The sequence below is a fragment of the Amblyomma americanum genome, chromosome 2 (assembly GCF_052857255.1).
Source record: "Amblyomma americanum isolate KBUSLIRL-KWMA chromosome 2, ASM5285725v1, whole genome shotgun sequence".
NCBI classification, from domain to species: Eukaryota; Metazoa; Arthropoda; class Arachnida; order Ixodida; family Ixodidae; genus Amblyomma; species Amblyomma americanum.
This window is the reverse complement of record NC_135498.1, coordinates 166,028,143-166,049,825: the sequence shown is the minus strand read 5'-3', so window position 1 is coordinate 166,049,825 and position 21,683 is coordinate 166,028,143. Positions and strand designations below refer to the sequence as shown.

At 47.8% G+C, this 21,683-nt stretch overlaps 1 protein-coding gene across 1 annotated transcript in view; it reads right to left on the bottom strand.

Moving 5' to 3' along the window:
* Nucleotides 1-2,066: 2,066 nt before the first annotated feature.
* Nucleotides 2,067-21,683, bottom strand: part of LOC144120205 (uncharacterized) — a 57,727-nt gene continuing 38,110 nt past the window's right edge. The window contains exons 2-3 of the mRNA XM_077652620.1: nucleotides 3,241-3,352; nucleotides 2,067-2,224 (exon numbers count right to left, since the gene is read on the bottom strand). Of these exons, the coding sequence (XP_077508746.1) occupies nucleotides 2,067-2,224; nucleotides 3,241-3,352 (270 nt within the window). The remainder of the gene's footprint in view (nucleotides 2,225-3,240; nucleotides 3,353-21,683) is intronic.

The following is a 21,683-nucleotide window of genomic DNA, read 5'->3' as shown; positions in this document are numbered from 1 at the left end:
CTTTACTTCTGGCCAAAAACTGAACCAGAATGTGTTTCGTAATACCGTGAAGTGGACACAGGATGACATGCGTCAATATCCTGTTCTGTATTTTCCTGTGCTGCATTGGTCCCAACAGTCTTCACAGAGCTTAGCGATTCATCGCCAAGAATACCCTTTATGTCAAGGTTATTTACTCGCTGATACTGCTCAAACTCATCAAGCCTACGTGTGAGCTTGGAATTTTCTGCTTTAAGTTGGCTCTTTTCTTTCAGCGCGCCTTCAGTTTAATTTAGCGGTCTCAAATCCCTTGCAGCTTTTCTTTTATAGTTTTCATCCAACTCTTAGCTCAGGCCACGGGTTTTCCGTTCTTTCTGCAGTTTATAGGTCTTCGATGGGTTTTTTGAAGTTTTTACATAATACAGCACAATCAACGAGACAACAGTGAGAATGCATTCTGTAGAAGCGCATAATTTGCAAAAAGTTACTCAATCCCAAAAAGCAGCTTAGGTTCGCGATGTGGTCCAAAGAGTATGCTGCTGCCGAACTTTGAGAAAAAGTTGGCTTCATCGTGCTTTTTTTTTTATTTTACAGCAGGTATTTGTAGCACCCTAACGGGATTGCCTTTGGCGTCGACGACAGGCGTAAGTGACGAGACACGTATTTGCGGCACTTCCGGCTGCAAAAAGCAGATTATGTGCGTGATGCGGATGCTGTTGCGAAAAGGGAAAATGATTAGTGTGCTTTGAACGTTTTAAGGCCATATGACCCGCGTTTAATAAGTATTCTGGCATTTAAGACGCTAGGAAGCTGCCATGGGCCTCAGAGGTGGTAAGGATACTTGCACTGCCCCTACAGAGATTTATAGGTTGGGATGGCTGTAAATGCCCCAATACACGACTCAAAAGCGGACCCTGCTGCCTGGGAACCTTTGTATTACCCTGTATATGAGCACGTGATGCTTCAAGTTATCCAATTAGAAAAACATTTTAATGTCAGGAATATTGCTGACAAATATTTTCTGTAACTTTCCTTCAAAGCCAACACAAAACAGAGTGAACAAGGCAGGTGTGACTCTTAGGGTAAAACGAAAAACGAGGAACCGTTTGAGCCTTTTGCGTAACTCTTGAAGTAAGCTTGTCTGGACAGCTAAACCCCTTCACCATAGCGGCAAAAATTCTTTTCAGGGCAGAAATGAGGTGCAGCGCGAAGGCCACTTCATGTCGAAATCATTCATGTCGGTTCATGTCGGAATATTGTTGAGCACCTTTTTTGCACGCTTCTGCAATGTGTAGCTGTCACGAAAAAGGAATTAAGAACTGCTCTGCCAAGTCATTGCATCGCAAGTGCAATACACACTCTCACGTTGAAGTCCCGAAAAACGGGTGAAACGATATTGTGGAAAGTAGACGTCAGAGCTGCACCTGACTTTTCCAACTCGGATTGGATGCGCAGCCATAATAACGGGCTTTTAGCGGTACAGAAAAGCTGACTTCATCTTGTCAAAAAGTCTTCCTTCTGCTCGAAAACGATGTACTCACGGGCATCCCATCTGGAGGCGAACACCTTGATATCTTGGACATCAAGGGGGCGTTTGACAACATCAGCCATGCATACATCGACGATTTCGTCGACGGTTAGAATGACGTTTTGAAGAGGCTCTTCCTTGGCCGTGAGGGAGCCCCGAGTAGTCCATAAAGTAATATCGTCTGCATACGTAGTGTAGCTGATGTCCTCTTGAACAGTTAGTTGAAGGCCATAGCTATATTAAAAACGAGAGAGGAGGGGTGCCCTTATTAGGAAGGTCGTGGGGTTGAGATCCCGTGGTGCCCATTGCGATTATGGCCGTGCGGTTGGAGAGGAAGGTGATGATGAACGATAGAAGTGGCATGCACTATTCTCCAGTAAAAAAAGCGGAGTCTTTGGAATACATGGACCCCGCTACAAGTCACCTCGCCCTATCTGTGTCCGAATCCATGAACGTCTCACTGAGGAACGCCCGCTTATCCGGGTCCTCGACCTCTGAGTTCAACACGGCGACAAACCCACCTTCACCCTCCAGAACCTCCGGACCTCGGTTCTCAACATCACTCGCATGATCCGCCGCAATAGCGGGGCGAAGAAAGGGCATGCCTGAAGAGAACACTCTTCGACTCATCAAGGCCCTTGCTGTCAGCCGCATTCAGCACAGCCTTCTGTACCTGCACTTCACCAAGACCAACCAATACAAGGCTGAAGTTCTCATCTGCACATTTTTCAAAACCACTTTCGGACTTCCCATGTGCACGTCAACATCTCCATTGGGTATTCTGGGTATCCACAACGTCCTCGATGAAATCCTAGATGCGCTCGTCTCCTGTCGCCGCACGCGCTTGGTCACGACCTCCGCGGGACGGGCCATATCCTCCAACAAATCGAGGATCTCCAAGCAACCAAAACACTCGCCCTAACAGGGATACTACCCCCAACCATCCGCACCCACCTTTACTCAAGCCATCTCCATAGACACATGAAGCAAAAACTCCTAAAGGCTCGGAGACAAACCCGACCCCGGCGTCTGCGAAGACACTACGAGCATGATTCAACCGCTGTCTACGTCGACATCGCCGCTTATGCCCACTCACAGATATTCGCCTTTGTTGCCGTAGACAGCTCAAATACTCCACTTCTGGCACCCTCTTTCCGAGCCCCAGACCCAACCGGCGCTGAAGCGATCGCCATCGCCCTCGCCATAAAAATGAGTTAGCCCAGTCCAACAGCGCTCACATATTCACAGACTCTAAAGCCGCCTGTCGAGCGTATACAAGCGGCTGTCTGCCACGACAGGCGCTACGCATCCTCCATCCTGGGACAAACCCTCTATGAACACCAAGTCATCACCTGGGTTCCTGGCCACGAGGGCGTTGATCGCAACATCAGGGCGGACGCCTTAGTTCTATAATATACTCACCGAGCGGCACTATCCCCTCCTGCCCTATACCTCTATCCTCCCATTTGGCCGCTCGGCTTGAAACTCAACGCCTTAATAGACACTCGCCATCAACCCTCCATTTCCTGTGAATACTACTGCCTCGTACGGCGTCTTAAAACACTCATACATCCCAACCTACACTATTTAGATTGTCTACACCCAACACTTTGCGAAGAGAAATGTCCATGGTGCGGCCACACCCTAACACATGTCACGTGGACAAGTCCCAAAAAGCCCCACCATCGAAAGCCGCCTAATGCAGCCCTGGAGCCGTGGGAGCTGAAGCTGACCAGCGCACGCCTCGACGACCAGGCAGCGATCCTCCTCAACGCCAGGAGGTCGGCAGAAGCCTCCTGAGTCCTCGACTGAGGGTCCACCCACATTGGTGCCAGCCACCGTCCTCTGCAATAAACGTTTAGTCACTCACTCTAGCATTGGTGGCTGCACGCATGATTTCAGCCATGAAACTACTTTGCAAGGTTGGCCGGTTATTAATGCGACAGCCTTACTAGGCTATGTTTGCAGGGTCGTGTAACCAAAGCATGTCACCAAAACGTGTCCGCAGCGACTGCGAGGCTCTCAAAGCAGGTAGCATCAAACTAGTGGCTGCAATCGAGAGAGGACTGTGTGAGGATGACGCGCGAAAAATGTGATGTCAATACCATCATTAGTTATTTAATTAGATCCAATAGTCTAAAAAACGTAAAAATAGCACGGACGTCGATATAGTGAGTGGATGGGAAAACAGCCGTGGACGGCAAAATAGTGAAAAAATAGGCAAATAATTGCAAAATAAAGTTTGAAATGGATTGAAATTTGTTTTATGAGTGATTATTTGTGAAAAAAAAATTCGATTGACATAAAATAATTATAATTAGACGCAAACGCCAATGAGCTCAGAGGGGAAAAGAGAGGTGACGAGTGTCGAGAAGGCGTGAATGCGTTCTCAGTCCTCCTATGCGGGTAGCCGCAGTAATCTCTAATATTTTTATTCTTCGGGGTTGGGGGGAAAGCTAAACGGAAAAGGGCACTACTTCATAAATTAAGATCAAAATATCGTGAGTGATGAAAAATTTCTGGCTGCATATCCTTAATATGAGCAGAGGTACATTCGCTTGGTGTATCCTGCCTTGGTTGGTTGGTTGGCCTCATATAAAGATGGCACATACCCACTTCGGGGCTACGAGGGAGCGACCAAGAAACATGCGGTAAATCGCTGGAAACAGTAGAGTTTAGAAGGGGGAAAGGAGTAATACTCGGATATAGGCTGACAGATCGGAGGACGCAAAGACAGGGGTCCTGTTAACTGGGAAATGGGAGACGGGACAATGACTTTGAGTGTATATTCGTCTACAACGCATGTAATGTTTCAATTTCGTAATGACTGATAGCGGGAAAAAGAAATTAGAATGTGAGTCGCTGCGTTTCGTGAAGAAAATTTTGCACCGCAGAGCGCACACTCCTGTCGCTTCGGCCAAGAAAAGAAGCGCCAATGGAAAAAACAACCGCTGAGGACACAGGCGTACCCAAATGGCGAAACGGAATTTGTAATAGGCGCCTTCTCATATACGAGAAGCGGCGGCAGGACAGCAGGAAGCGATCTATTGTCTCAGGTACGGCAAAAAAAAAGGCACAGAGGGGAAACTGCCAGTACAAATCTGTGAAGGTAGAAGTTTAGCTAAGGAACCCGGCAACGCAAACGCATGAGAGACCTGTAGTCTTCGCGAGCGCCAGTATGTGGTACTTCAAGGATGCAGAAGATGCTGATATTCGGGAGATGTTGTAACAGCCGAGGCAGCAAATTCCTGAAATTTTGTGTAGCTGTGAAACCTGACCATAGCTTTATATGCACAACTTTGCAGGAGAGCTATTACTGGGCCGCAGAGAGAGGCCCTTGCTAATGAATCTGCAACGTCATTTTAGTGAAAGCCCGTATGACCTGGTACCCAAGCCAACCTTACCAAATTTAGATGATGCGAGATTAGGAACTTAAATAGGCGTAATGCCGGAGACTGAGTGGGTGAGGATAATGAAGAGCAAATGGACAAAAAAAACCATCGAACCATGACTTGGGAAGCGCAAGTTTCGAATTTATGTAAGGTCAAGATAACTTCCAAAAATTCGACCAGATAAATTGTTGTAAAGTCAGGAAGACGTAGAAAAAAAGACCAACCCAGTGAAGGTGAAAAAATTACCACACCTGCCTTTCCGCGATCCTACGAGGCATCGGTAGGAATAAGAACATGAGAAGGAAAGGGCCTTAGGTGGTCCTGCAACAGACCGTGAAGGAGAGGAAAGGGCTCCAGCTTTGCATTCGATGGGGAAATGTCATCGAATGCAATCTGGACAGAAGGAGAATTGATTTACGTTTGGCGGACATCTGTGAAATGAATGTTTAAGGGTTGAAGGAGAGACTGCATGTAACATATCTGCGGAGTATGCAAACGACACCAGGCGGGGTTAAAAAACACTGCAGGTCGCCTAACAAACTTGAACTAAAATAGGGATTAGAAACAAATTTTATTCTAATATATTAAAGGTCGCACTGTAAAAATATCGTCAACAGCATTGTTTTTAAGTTATTCACGAGGCGTTCACGTAACCTCTGCTTCCTCGCTTGCACAGCGGGCGTTTTTAAGCGCTAACAATTTCTTTCTTCTTTCCGTCAAATCTTTTGCACCATTAAAAAAAATTGTTTGAAACATAGATTCTCGTCGTCGTTTCCGAACAGAGCGACAACAAGGCACAATTTAAAAAGAAGGGGACTTCTACGCTTTATCACAGATTCTGGAAAGGTTAAAACTGCACAAAAGACGATGACATAGGCCACGAGGAACATACAAAACACCACGGGCGCAGTATAGAGCCCGGAGTAGAAGATATATGCTTTAGTATATAGCTTTCGGGATATGAACCAACTAGTCCGCAAGAACGTCCTTCTTTATCATAAAAACAGCCCTTTTTCACCATCTATCTTTGCTTGACTGAGGCGCGCAATCTTAGTTGGCAGAACCATCAATACGTCGTGCAGCAGAAATTATAAAAACAAATATTGGAAAGGGCGCCTGAGGACGTGGATGTTGACACTCCCGGTGGGCGGTACTCGAACGAATCGCTGAGCTAACAGAGACGGGATCAATTTTTTCTCGCCCTAATTGAACCATGTGCTGCTGAAATAAAACAAAAAGATGTCTATGATTGAAGGGGCGAAAAACACATTTGCGCAGATGTGTACGTGGTGCTTTTACTAAACCTGGTGGCGCTCTCACTTATCCCAGCATCGTCCGTGCATTACTGGTGTTTAATACGACTGCAAGAAACGTGAGCCATAAATAGACTATTTGTTGGTTGGTGCTTACATAGGGCTCAGCAGCTTGACAGCGTCCCACTATGTGGGCATTTGAGCATTTGATCCATGCTACCCAAGACTAAGCAATAAAGACAAATCTGTTATGGCCCGCTCCCGCAAGCGCTGTTCGGCGCGTAGCTTGCGCAATCCGGGAAGGAAAAATACCTCTGTGAAGCTAGTTCTGGATGTCGACCACGTGGCGATATCCGCTTCCTGGTTGCGAAACCGGACGTCTGCGACATCAGCGAGGTGAAAGAAGGCGCTATTTAGTTTCCTGGTGGCACCTCAGCGGTTGTGCGTGCTGACCCGCTCGTAGGAAGCCATGCAGCCAGCCCTTGACATCAGAGTCGTCGGTCCCACTGAAGACAGCCGGATTCCGTTGCCGAGACGTGCCGGCGCAGACAACCGGCACAGGCGTCAGCTGGGGCGCCAAGGGAGTATCAATGGGCATCTCTGATGTTACGGTGCTGCTGCGCCGCTCCAGGACGGGATCGGATGACACCTCCATCACTTTGACCCTAACAGCACCATGCACTGAACGGCGTTTGTCTGGTCGTACTGCCGGTGGGCAGACGGCTAGGAGACCACTCGGAAAGGTGTTACGAAATCCTGATGGTTGATACACCTAGTAATCAGGAAGGTGGTCTATCTCGGCTGTGGAATGCATTGGCGTCCCACCTAACAACGCCAGCACGGGGGTGGTTGGCTCTAGCGGGCCTTCACGAATGCCATGCCGTCCCCGCGGTTACGCATTGTATTTATTCTGAGTTTCCTCCATGCGCGACCGCCTGCGGCGTAGAGAAAGTGAGGGCCAGAGAATAATTTACAGAAGACTACTGAGCCTAAACTAGCCCATTTCGTAAACTTTGCGCCATTTTTTTCCGATGTAGCCATGGGGATAGTGCCAGGTGCATTGCGCACAGTTCTTTTTGTTTTTCCGCGCCTTGTATGAACAGCATGTGCCGCCGGTGTACGAAGTTATCTTTTTGGCTATCGTAACGTGTGTCTGCCTTCTTAAAAGGTATGAGTAAAGGCTTTCCTTCTTGGTCGAGTGTCGCCTCCCAAGCTGGCAGCGTAGGGAAAAGCTGCGCGAAGTATGTGTAACCCGATCCAACCGCGCTCAGTGGTTAGCGCGTTCGGCAACTGAGCTGCAGTCATCATCATCATCCTCATCATCATAAGCAGCAGCAGCAGAAGCCGGACTACGCGCAATGCAGGGAAAAGGCCTCTCTATGCCTCTCCAATTAACCCTGTTCTTTGCCAGCTGCGCCCACACTATGTCTGCAAACTTCCTAATCTCATCCATCCACCTAACTTTCTTTCACTCCCTGCTACGCTTGCCTTCTCTTGGGATCCTCTCCTGTTCCCACAAGGACCAGCCGTTGTCTTGCCTTCGGATTACATGTCCTGCCCAAGCCCAATTTATTCCTCTTGATTTCGACTAGCATGTCATTAACCGGCGTATGTTCCCTCCCCACTCTGCCCGCTTCCGGTCTCTTAACGTTACGCCTATCATTTTCTTTCCTGCAACGAGCAGCATGTGAGCAGCCTGGCACAAAACCGGCTTCAGGCAAGCAGAGAAACAAAAAAAGTAGACCGACAAAAAAGTCACTGCAAGCGGGGAATCGAAAATCTGACGGCGTCTCTTCGCGCAAATGGAGGTTCAAGTTTTTATTGAGGTCAAGTCGATTGTATGTACGTATGCCAGGACTAATTAGCGGTGCGGAGTAGGGTGTGAGGTTAAAGTATAATTTATGAGGAAAGGCAAGACGTGATATCTTATTTCTGTTTTAGAGCGTTGGGACGTTAAGATTCTCTTTTCTGGCGCTTGAGTACTAACGTACGATGAATCTTCTGGTCCTGTTTTGTAGTGGGTGAAATTTGTTAATTATGCACAGTTCATTTTATTCATTAATTATTTATTAAAACAAATGTGCATTATAAATGAATTATTAATTAGAATTAATTAAGTACCCACACCGCCGCATGTGGCATTGCAGTAGAAGGGTAGGTTGTACAAAACACGGAAAAATTGCAATGGCAGTCACAATGACGATGCAAACACTCACTTCTTTCTCAATAATATTAACAAGAAATGAAGATAAAGCGTTCAATTCCCGAAGAGTGGAGGAAAGAACAACATTTTGAACAAATCGGTTCTTGATCGAATTCGCGCACTTTATGGTTATGGTCAACCAGATAGGATCTGTAGTGTGAATGGTAAATGTACTATTATCTGGAAATGGCAATTCTATTGTAATATGAAATTCTGTTTTAATATAGGGCGGCAATGAATGACGCATATTGAAGCTTCGGTCTGACGAGCGTTGTGTAAGTAATTAGTCGTTTATCGTTGTTAGCTTTGCGAAACAACAGGCGAATAAAACCTAGAGTTTTATGTGTCAGTTAGAAGGTGATTGATATCAGTTCTCCACCACGACAGATTGTGGTTTAAATACATTCCTAAGTATTTGGAAGATTCAACAGGCGACGTCAGAAAAAGTGATTGTACGTTATATCCCGCTCCCTGTGTGAACAACAAATTTTAATGCTCGTATCAGGGGGTGCCAAATATTTTAAGAGCTGAGCCGTAATTTTCAGTCGCTGCTTCAGCCATTCAACGCGCGTACGAGGGTTGTTAGAATACTGTTTGTGAGGTCATCGCTGCGTCAACCAGAGCATCGTCGCTGGCCACGAATCTAATTTGGGTTTCAGTTTGCTGCTTTTGCTCTTAAAAAATAGTGCTACTTTGTATAAAAAACAGTTTGTTATGTCCGAGACACGCGGCTCCAAGAAATATGATGCGATTAATACCTCAAAATAACGTAAAAACTACCGTAGTTGCCCTTTAAAGCACGGCCCTTTAAAGCAGGGACTCTTAAATAGAATTGGAGTCGGGAATATGTCTCCAGTCACCGGGACTCGCTGGTGATAGAGCTCTACGCTATCCGTGATGCAAAGCAGTCTATAAAAACATTCCGTCTGTAAGAGAAGTGCATATCTACAAGGACTCCTTAGCGGCTATTAAACAACTCCAAAGAGTTTAGTTTATGGGGGTTTAACGTCCCAAAGCAACTCGGGCTATGAGGGACGCCGTAGTGAAGGTCTCCGGAAATTTCGACCACCTGGGGTTCTTTAACGTGCACGGACATCACACAGTACACGGGCCTCTAGAATTTCACCTTCATAGAAATTCGACCGCCGCAGCCGGGATCGAACCCGCGTCTTTCGTTTAAGCAGCTGAGCGCCATAACCACTGACCCACCGCGGCGGCCACAACTCCAAAGAGTTACAAAGACACTGCGCATCCCTCACCACATGCATGCTCTACATATGAAAATAAAGAAACGCATCCTGATGCATTGGACACAAGAAGATGCTCAGAAATTTCACCAGAGGAACGTGGACGTGCTAGCACACCAAAAGCCTCCCATTTGATTTCCGGTCTGCGCTTCACATCTTGTCGTGCTCTATAAGGAGAAGTGCATGTGCTTTGATTTTCCCGCGCACTTACCTCCTCCCTCGGAACGTTTTGAGTTTAGTGAAGGTATAAAGGCTGATAAAAGATAAAGGCTGAAAAAAAAAAGGATAAAGACTGGGGCGGCCCTTAAACCGTTGGTGGCGTGCCGATGCGGCTCTCAGGAATATGCTCTGCTCAGCACATGTCTTAAGTGTTCCAGACCGGCCACTGAGATGACTCTTCGCATGAACTTCCTGGAAACGCAGTACTCAAAACGACGATTACTGGAAGTTGTACTTAAGCCTGCTAGAGGGAATTATCCGTCCTTGTGGCTAACGAAAAATGCTAAGAGCCGGATGCTGGTAGGTTTCTTGAAGAGAATAGACTGCACAACCTAATCTAGCTTTTCGAAAGCCTCTTCGTATTCCATATGGCAAGCATTCGAATAAAAAAAGTGCAATCTTGAGGACTCGAAAGAAGAGAGTAGAATCAATAAACCTTATCTAGTGACTCTACAAGTGAGTGCAGTGCAGCGCCACCACATGGTTAGTGGCAGAAAAAGAAGAAGCGCTGTGTTCATACGACATTCTTGTCAGAGTATCGGTGAGTTAGCATCGGGGCACTTCTCAGCCGCACGGAGGCGGAAAGCAGAGGATGACTGCAGTCGAGCAACGCAGGGCAGGACCACTCGAATCTTTAAGTCGGAAAAGTCGAGGGGAGGCAAGAAGCTGTTTCTTGAATTGAGACCTCGAAAGTCAAAGTTCACTCAGCAGGCTCCTTCATTGTCAAATTCTGCTTCTAGAGAACAGAGAAGTTCCATGCTGCGTGTAGCAGCGCCACGGAACACAACAACGTAAATTTGAGAAACGTGACACACGCGCTGACGTTGGTAAAAATCTGATGCGCAGTAGAAACAGCATATCGATGTCCTAAAATAATGTAGCAAACAGGCTGGCCTCCTTTCGTGTAACGGCACTGCCTTGGTAGAGGAGCGAGATTTTATTGTAAATTCATGTACCGTTGAGACCCCTTATACTGATGATTTTCTTTTTTAGTGACACAGTTTAGCGCCGGGAGTGAATAGCAAATACTTTGAGCTCAATGAAGACAAAAAGAACACTTGAAAAATCGTAAGCAGCATCTGAAGTCGGAGAAACTGCCCACAAGTAAATAGCTCTCGTAACTAGTTTATCTCAGCTCACGTAACCCAATAGTGGCAGCAGCAGGTGGCAGCCATTGGAGACGGCGGGTGCTTCGCAGTTCTTCGCTCAGGACGGATTCAGTGGCTGTCCGCGTGTTCACTTCTTGGTGACAGCTCGGGGTACTTCGGCGGCTCTCGGTGACTGTGGGCACCAGGAACATCCGTTAGCCGGCACCTCCAGCAGGCATCACGGGGTGGCGACGATTAACGCCGTAGACAACCAACCAGGACACTGCCGTAGCACTGAAATTAATTTTTTATGCTGTTTACTTGCGCGCAGAGAGAAGCGAACATCAGTGGCAGCAATAGCAATAACCTCAACTAATGCTCTTAATTGGGCTAGTTGATATATAGATGCCGATCTGATAACTAGCTCTAAGAAGGCACAGACATAGAAAGAATTAGCGTGTGTCATGTGGCTTCTTTCTGTGTCCGTGTATATTTAACGGTAGTTTCATGCCGGATAGCAACAAGCGCGCTCGGAAGTCGTCGAGGAAAACAATCACCGCCGCTCTTGGCCGTGCACATTTTGAAGGTGAGTAAGAACTGTTGAGTTCCGGTGCTAAAACAAGGGACAACGGTCGCCTACAGTGGAAAGGTAGCTGCGCAGGACTATAAACATTAGAGATAAGCTTGGCCGTATCTATCGTCACAGAGTGATATATCCGCGTGCCGGCAGCACTAATCATATACAAAATACAAAGCTTCCCTCCTCTATTTCTCTCTCCAAGTGACTCATCCACTTGAAGCATTCTTTTTTTTTGTTCCAAACAAAGCATGCGTTATTGTTTTTAATGCGAAAGCCTTAAGGCTTCCGTTCAGCGGAGAACTCAGTTTTGCCGGCGCCATCCGTGTGATGGTCGAAAAGGTATTGGCATAATACGTGGAGTAACAGCAATGAAAAGTGGTTTAAACATGAGGAATTGTGAACATTAGGGCGCAGCGTGATCAGACGCCGTTATGACATGTAAGAATGTAAAGCACACTAATTGGAATAAAAAAATTAATTGGGTAGGATGGGAATCGACACCTGCCCCTCACATCCCGAGTCCGACACGCTACCCCTAGCTACTGACGCTTTCTTTTTATCACCTCTTAAGGGTGAAAAAGATTATAGCAGAGCAAAAGCAACAATAAGAATGCACTCATATTCAAAGTGGCATCCGAAAGTCAGGTTGCGCTTCGATTCAAACACGGAGTAAGATAGGCAAGAACGCTTTCGCCGCTGTTAAGACGAGCTCAGTTTTGTTACATCGGAGAGAGCTCGGTGGGTCAACTGATAACGCCCTGATTGGGCATTGGCTAGGGTGCTTGGACGTCCGCTCGCCATGGTAGAGACAAACTTTTTTACCGCCCCGTGCCGCAGTTTCCCCGTCGCGTCATGTTCGGTGCCACTCGCCAGTTGCGCGCATTATTGCAATAATGCTACCGAGCTGGAAATAGGGAGTACATTGTTGTTCTGCTCGTTGCAGCAACATTCTGGCACTTCTCAAAGCTTTATCATGTTGCAGGCGCTTCAGCTTGACGGAAATCGAAAAGTTATGACGGACTGGTGATTTTCCCAGTCATGGCTGCACTTAAAAAGGACAATATTTATTTGGTCTTTTTTTCGTAGTCGTAATTTGGAGTAACGTGCTCGCCGAACTTCTTAGAATTATGCTGCACCTGTCCATCGAACGTAAGAACTGTTCGCAAGGCCCCAAGTTTCTCGGGGATGCCAGCAGCGCGAAAGAGGTAGTACCGGACAAATACTGTTTTTTTTTTTCTTATTCCATGCAGTTATGACAAATTTCACTTCCAAACAGTCAAACGACACACTGATAAGGGTGGGCAGCTGAGGACACCTCTGCAGCCAAATGGTCATATTTTCTCAACTGCTTCCCTTAGTGGCCTGTTTCGCAATAAACTCACGCAGACGACTGCGTTTCCTTCCGAACTGAGTTTACTAAACGTAGATTTGTGATACATGCAATAACACCTTGCTGATTCGAGTTGCTAAGAAGCCTTGTTTTAGGAGGCATTTAACTATTGCTTTCTTTTTAAGTGATAGCATTAAAGGCTCCTTTCACCATAAAATTTGGTGTCGGCGTTGTCGGCATCGGCGTTCTGAACGAAACATCACGGGTATGTCTCCGGCAAGTGGTCCCCCGAGAACAACCTAGGAGGCAGTGAGCAAACTTGGTCATGTGGTCTGGCGGCGTCATCAGTTCAATTACTTTTATTTTTCCAGAAAAATCTGCCCGGGTGCCTGTTCTAAAAGCTGTGGGTATATATCTTGAAGAGGCCGAGGCAGCCGCTACAAGCCATAGGAGTAGACACCGTTCAAAACGTTTCATCATCATCATCATCAGCCTGACTACACCCCCTGCAGGAAAAGGCGTCTCCCATGTATCTTCAATTAAGCCTGTCCTTTGCAAGCTGAGCCCACCGTATGCCCGCCAACTTCTAAACCTCATCCGCCCACCTAACCTTCTGCCGACCCTTCCTACGCTTGCCTTCTCTTGGAATCCACTCATTTATCCTTAAGAGCAAGCGGGTATCTTGCCTTCGCATTACATGCCCTGCCCAAGCCCATTGCTTCCTCTTGATTTCGACTAGGATGCCATTAAGCCGCGTTTGTTCACTCATCCGCGCAGCCCTCTTTTGATCTCTTAATGTTAAACCTATCATTTTTCTTTCCATGTCTCACTGCGTTGTCTTTAAATTAAGCTGAAACCTTTTCCTTAGGCTCCGCGTTTCGGTCTTGTAGGTGAGGACCGGTAAGATACAGTTGTTGTACACTTTTCTCTTGAGGAATTTGGCAAACGGCCGTTCATACTCTTGGAAGACCTGCCATATGCGTTCCACCACATTTTTATCCTTCTAGTTATTTCCCTCAAATGACCCGGATAAGCTGTCACAACCTGCACTAAGTAGACGTATTCCTTTACTATTTCCAGCACTTTGATGCCAATTGTAAACTTCTGTTTCCTTGCTCGACTGTTGACCACTACTTTGGTTGCCTGAATGTTCATTTTTAACCCACCGTTCTGCTTTGCCTAACTCGTTTATCATGATTTGCAGTTCATGTCCTGAATAACTGAGAAAGGCAATGTCAACCGCGAAACACAATCTTGCCAGCGATCTCGACAAAGCATAGCAAAGGTGAGATCGTGTCTCCTTGGCTGACGCCCTTCCTTACTGGAATTTTAGTGAGGACTTTATGGAGGATTATGGTATCGGTAGAGTTCCTATATATGTATACATCTTCCATTATTCTGATAAAACGCTCTTCTACACCCTGACTGCACAATGCCTGTATGACTGCAGAAGTTTCACTGAGTCAAATACTTCCTCGTAATCAATGAAGGCTATATAGAGGCATTGGTTATATTCTGAGCATTTCTCTATCACCTGATTGACAATATGAATATGATTTATTCTGAAATACTTTTTACGAAAGCCTGCCCGATCATTTGGTTGATTGAAGTCTAAGATGCCCCGACTCTATTAGCGATTACCTTAGTAAACACCTTGTAGGCAACAAGACGGTAAGCTGAATGGCCTATAATTTTTCACCTCATTGGCGTCTCCTTTCTTATGAACTCAGGTAATGTTAGTGCTCTTCGAAGCTTCTGGTACGGTCGAGGTTATAAGGCATTACGTACACAGGGTGGCACAGCCTCTCCTCCACCCTTAAACAGATCTGCTGTTTACTGATCCTTACCAGCTGCTTTTTCTCTTTGCATTGCTCCTAAGGTTTTTCTGTACTTCCTCTTTCGTTACTCGCGGGTGACGCATAGCTGTGTGCTACTGTCTCTCTCATTAACGTCCTGATTGCATTGGCTACTATATAGATTTGTGTAGAACTTTTCGGCTACGTTAACAACCATATCCATGTTGCTAATGACGTTGCCCTCCTTGCCTCCTAACCACCACTTGTTTTTACCTAGGCTTAGTTTCCTCTTCACCGCTTTTAGGCTACCTCCATTCTTTAGAGCATGCTTGATTCTCTCCATTACGACATTCAATATGTCGGTTAACTTGCGCTTATTTATGAACTTCGATAGTTCTGCTAGTTCTGTTCTGTCGGTAGGGTTAGACGCTCTCATGCTTTGACGTTTCTTAATCTGATCTTGCGTCTCCTGAAATGGCTTGCCGGTATCTTGTCGAACCGCCCCACCGCCTACTTCTACTGCGCATTCCGTAATGATAGCTGTCAGGTTATCGTTCTTTACAGAAACATCACAATCGTTTCGTTAGTGTAAGCCGAATATGTGTTCTGCAGCGATGTCCTGAATTGCTGTTTTCCCTCTTACCACTAAATCGTTAATGAATTTTTTCTTCGGAAGCTTCTTCCGTTCCCTCTGCAAGTATAAGCTAATTCTACACCTTAGCACTCTGTGGTCGCTATAGCGCACCTTTCCGAGGGCGTCCACTTTCTGAACAATGCCCGGTTGAGCGCATAGTATGAAGTCGAGTTCATTTTTAGGCTCACCATTGGGGTCTTCCAGGTCCACTTCCTGTTCTCTCGTTTGCGGAAGAAGGTATTCACGATCCGTGAATTATTTCTATCTGCGGACTCTACTAATAGCTCTCCCCTGCTATTTCTAGAACCTATACCATAGTCGTCTACCGTCTGGCTGCCAGCCTGCTTCTTGCCCACTTTCGCATTGAAGTCGGCGATCTGTACAAAGTACTGTGATTTTACTTTGTTCATTGCCGATTCTACGTCTTCATTGAAACTTTCAACGGTGTGGTCATGATGGCTGGATGTAGGCCCGTAGGCCTGCGCCACCTTCAGCTTGTACCTCCTATTGAGCCTAATTACGATAGCCGCCACCTTCTCATTAATACTATAGAAACTATGGTTATGCAGTTCCACCGACACGCGGATTTCATTTTCTTTAAAATCCGGTGGAGAATTGTGTGGCACCAGGATTCGAGTCCCGGTCCTCTTGCACGTGACGCGGACGCTGTGCCTCTACGCTATCCCTGCGCCCTGAAAATATTTACGCAGACGAAAAAGTAAAAAAAAGAACGCATAGCCACATTAGAGTTTTAACAAAAACAGGAGAACGAAAAAGCGCAGTCATCATTAATACAAATAACAAGGTGCAAAATAGATTTGTAAAAGACATGTAAGCGAACAGCTGTACTTAGGGGCGATTGGTAAATGAGGATACTTCTGCAGAAATATTTGACGCAATGCTTTCGTAGTACGGTTTTTTATATCTTTATATGCATTTAGAACTATTGTAAGATTACGTTGTAATATTTGGTACTTATAGTCACTACGGAAAGGGGGAACTAACCAAGTGTCTGTGTTGCGAGTTTTAACTGTGTGATCGCTCGGTTTCAATAGCGCAGTGCCTTCTGCCATAGATTTAAAATACACGGACAGATGAAATGAAGGAACATGAGGATTTCGCACATGCTTTGAATTCTTAACACATCGAATGTTTCTAAAGCTTGCCGTGTGTGGCTTAGGTAATCAAGATTGGCAATGCGACGTAAAGCTTTCTTTTGAAGGAGGTAAATTTTTTCTACCACACCAGTCAACCACACTAGTGAGCAATAGCCTGTGTGCGAGAAACCTGTGACATTCCGTGTGTGCTACGAGGATCCACGTTCGACGGCGCGGCGTAGACGGAGACCCGTGACAGCGGCATCATCAATTACCCAGCCATGCTCTTTGAGTGACGACCAGAAAAACCGGACCCGCCGCCGCCCCGGGGAAACAGGCTTTATCCTCCCCAATTTCCGGTTACATTCCAGGACAAGGGAGCTGTCAGCGGGCCAGAGCGCGCCGTACCACAGCCGACGCTATGCGATACCGCGAAGACGACATTCTTTCCCTCCCCCCCCCTTTGTCGTGGGCTATCGCCGGGAAGGCACCCACAGCTTCCCAGAAGGGCCGCGACGGACACCTGTCATGGCGGACAGGCAGTACTCGCCAAGAATGTGGAAAGACAGGCGCTAGTGAATTAGCTCCGAAGAGAGAGCCTGTGTATACTCTCACTTGAGAGAGAGTGGTGGCGTTTTTGTTGTTTATTTAGTTTGTATTGTTAACAGACTCTGGGTTCGAGGCTAAGCCCAACCCAAAGGGGTGGTCCCCATCTCGCATGTTATTTTGGATTGGAGAATTGATGCTTTGGGCGGGCCACTGGAAATGACCGCCCTTAGTCCTTTGTTAATCAAGTGCTTAAAAGAACATGTAAACGGATGCAGTCCAGTCTGAGCTGGGGCTCCATGCTTAGCATGTAATGTGATGCTACTTAGGCACTAACCTGCCCGGTCGATGAGTAAAGTAGTGCAAAGTTTGTTCTTTTGTAAATTCAGTTCTGCTTTTTCCAGTTTAACTCTCTGTATATGTATGTTGTAAAATTATGCTCTGCTGTTATCATCTACAAGCTCGCCTCCTGTTCATCTTTCAAGCCGAACGACACTAGAGGAAGGGTTTGTGAACCATCCTCTAAGAAACGGACGACTATTGAAATTCTACTGCAAGCACGCTCAGGACGACATCGTTCGCCAAGAGGGCCTTCAGCGCCGAAGCCCGTCGGCGTGCAGCTTCGGCCAGCAACCGCTCGAGCCCAACTCCGGAGCCACTCCATCGCCCCCATGAAGTCGTCGGCACGTAAGCTCGGACGCCCCAGCCTCTGATGTATAATGTTAATCATGTGTAATTATTGAATATACCTGTTTGTTTAAACTGAGCCATACGGTGTCTCTTTGCCTCTCCGTCCCGTGTGGACCTGCGCATTATGGGGGTCATCACACTGGTGTCAGAAGTGGGGTCTCAAAAGCAAATGTCCTCTGAATGCTGTGACATTCATGACTTCAAAATTGTAATCAAAAGGGAATCACGGGACTGATTGTGGGACTTTTACCCCCATTTGAGAGGCTTGAGGCACTGGAGGGCTTGAAAAAAAAAATGACTGTATCTGAGGGAGCTCCCACTCCACAGCCGTCGCTCGGAGCAAGCATGCTGGCATTAGGAAGCGTCATTCCGACGTTTACGGGAGATAAGACAGGGGTTCCAATCTGCGATTTCTTTTCCATGCTAGAAGAGATTGGGAAAATGGGGGGATGGTCCGATGCTCAAATGCTGGGAATGGCGAGGTGTAAGATGGCAGGAGCTGCTCATGATTTTGCATGGCGAGACGAAAAAGTAAAATCCACAAAATCATTTGCGGAATTTAAGAAGCTCGCGTTTGAGCATTTCGACACTGAACCACGTCACGTGCGGGTACAGAGGTTCCGTGACGCCGAACAGATGGTAGGGGAGGACGTGCGAACATTTGCGTCGCGGCTTCAGCGCCTAGCACGCGATACGTTAAGCAGGGAGGAGGAAGGAGACCAGCTAAGGAAGAAATACGCGGAGGAACTACTTAAAGAGGAAATGACCGCTTTGTTCGTGGCTGGTCTGCAAGACCCCGTGCGCCGGTTCGTGCTCTCGCGCAAGCCGAGCAATTTCGACCAAGCCGTGGAGGCCGCATTGGATGAGGAACGAAATGAGGCGTTAACGACAGCCGCAGCGAGAGTACGCGTCATAGAGAGAGCGGTGCTCAACCCTGAGGTTGCTCTCTTGACAGAGCGATTAGATCGCTTAGAACAGCTGCTATCTCAGCAGGTAGAACACCAGGTTGAAGCGCGCGCTCAACAGCGCTCATTCGCTGGAAACCGGAGACCGCCACAAAGCTACAGGCGCGGTATGCGAGATTTTGAAGAAATCGTATGCTTCGCTTGCCAGGGTCGCGGACACATCGCCAGGTTCTGCCAAAACGTGCGCCGTGGGGAGCCACAAAGAGAAGCAGGCGAGACACGCCCTAAGCAAGCCTACAGCGGGGCTCCAGATACCGAGACAAAAAACTAGTTAGTCCTCCCCAGCCTGAGGAGCGTGGGGAGGGAGCAGTAGATGATGAGGTGGTGGTAGTTTGTGTGGCCGACGAGGCATGCCCTGTTGTGCGTTGCAAGTTAAATGGTTGTTGCATGGAATTGTTGATAGATACGGGGTCAAAGGTGACATTGCTTAAGGAGAGCAGTTTTAACACGCTTCGAAGGAAGGGGGACCGCGAGGTGTTGGAAGCGTCTGGTGGTATGACAACCAAATTTGTAGGCATAACGGGGGATCCTCTTGGCATAAGTGGACTCTACCGGTTACACTTCTCCCTCGGCGGAATTGCATTGGAGCACCCCTGCTACGTATGCCCGGACACGGTGTCTCTGCCAAACGGAGTGTCAGGTATATTAGGGCAGGATTTTTTGAGAAAAGGGAAGGTAGTAGTCTCATTCTCTGAGGAAGAGGTTAATGCGGGCGGCTCAAAAGTTCCGTTTTTGAACAGGAGAGGGGCTGAGATTCGCATTACCGATATTGACACCCGTCAAACAGTGGGATCATTGGAGAAGGTATATTCGCGGGTTGCCGTCAGGCTGGTCGAGGAGGCGGTCGTCCTTCCTTGGTCGGAGCACATTTTGTACGCGTTTGTGCCTTCAGATGTAGAGAGCGGCGCCGTGGGAGTGCTTGAGCCGGTCGACTCTCTCAGCAATGGCCTGAAGGCAGCCGCGTGCCTCGTGACAGTTAATGACGCCCACAGAGTGCCCCTACGGGTGGTTAACTGTAGCCAGCAGCCACTGAGCCTTCCCAAGAACAAAACATTGGCTTTCTTCACCTCTGCGATAGAGCAACGTGAGCCCACCGATACGGTACTCGCAACTGTAGAGCAAGCTAGTCGTTCGGCTGCTCCAAAGGTGTCGTTCGATCTTTCTCACGTAAAATCCAGGGAGAGGGAGGCTCTGGCTGGTTTACTGAACGACTACTCGGAGGTATTCGCCGCGTCCAACCTGGATTTGGGCTGCTGTGGCGTTATAAAGCACAGGATAGAAACCGGCACTTCATCGCCCGTTTACCAGCGTGCGTACAGGATTCCTTACTCCCAACGTGAGGAGATGGAGCGGCAGGTGCAGGACCTGATTGACGCACTGTGCGAGGCGATTCAGAAAGACAAGGGGAGCTGCGTGGACTCAAATGTTCGGAGAACATTCTTCTGGAGGGTGAGCGAGTGTGACATTCCGTGTGTGCTACGAGGATCCACGTTCGACGGCGCGGCGTAGACGGAGACCCGTGACAGCGGCATCATCAATTACCCAGCCATGCTCTTTGAGTGACGACCAGAAAAACCGGACCCGCCGCCGCCCCGGGGAAACAGGCTTTATCCTCCCCAATTTCCGGTTACATTCCAGGACAAGGGAGCTGTCAGCGGGCCAGAGCGCGCCGTACCACAGCCGACGCTATGCGATACCGCGAAGACGACATTCTTTCCCTCCCCCCCCTTTGTCGTGGGCTATCGCCGGGAAGGCACCCACAGCTTCCCAGAAGGGCCGCGACGGACACCTGTCATGGCGGACAGGCAGTACTCGCCAAGAATGTGGAAAGACAGGCGCTAGTGAATTAGCTCCGAAGAGAGAGCCTGTGTATACTCTCACTTGAGAGAGAGTGGTGGCGTTTTTGTTGTTTATTTAGTTTGTATTGTTAACAGACTCTGGGTTCGAGGCTAAGCCCAACCCAAAGGGGTGGTCCCCATCTCGCATGTTATTTTGGATTGGAGAATTGATGCTTTGGGCGGGCCACTGGAAATGACCGCCCTTAGTCCTTTGTTAATCAAGTGCTTAAAAGCACATGTAAACGGATGCAGTCCAGTCTGAGCTGGGGCTCCATGCTTAGCATGTAATGTGATGCTACTTAGGCACTAACCTGCCCGGTCGATGAGTAAAGAAGTGCAAAGTTTGTTCTTTTGTAAATTCAGTTCTGCTTTTTCCAGTTTAACTCTCTGTATATGTATGTTGTAAAATTATGCTCTGCTGTCATCATCTACAAGCTCGCCTCCTGTTCATCTTCCAAGCCGAACGACACTAGAGGAAGGGTTTGTGAACCATCCTCGAAGAAACGGACGACTATTGAAATTCTACTGCAAGCACGCTCAGGACGACATCGTTCGCCAAGAGGGCCTTCAGCGCCGAAGCCCGTCGGCGTGCAGCTTCTGCCAGCAACCGCTCGAGCCAAACTCCGGAGCCACTCCATCGCCCCCATGAAGTCGTCGGCACGTAAGCTCGGACGCCCCAGCCTCTGATGTATAACCTTAATCATGTGTAATTATTGAATATACCTGTTTGTTTAAACTGAGCCATACGGTGTCTCTTTGCCTCTCCGTCCCGTGTGGACCTGCGCATTATGGGGGTCATCACAAACCTAACCACCGTATAGTGAGCACACTACCCACCGCGGCAGGTAGCAGTTTGCTTCATGGGGCTTTACCTACCCAAAGCGACTCAGGCGATGAGGGACGCCGTTGTGAAGGGCTGCGGAAACTTCGACCACCTGGGTTTCTTTAACGTGCACTGACATCACACAGTACACGGATGTCTAGAATTTCGCCTCCGTTTAAATTCGCCCGCCACAGCTGGGATAGTACCCACGTCTTTCGGGTTAGCAGCCGAGTGCCATAACCACTGAGCCACCGCGGCAGCTCAGAAAGCAGTTAAGTTAATGATTGGTCGCCAGAGAAGAGCAACGTGGACCGCACAAGGCCCACCGCTGGGAGCACCTGGCATCGCAGGCCAACCGCTGAACCACTGCGCCAGGAGGGGTATGAGGACTCCCAGGGATCTATCAATGTAACGCAGAGACCTTCTGTATATATAGGAATTGACACATTACGCTATCGCGTCAACCCTTAAGGCG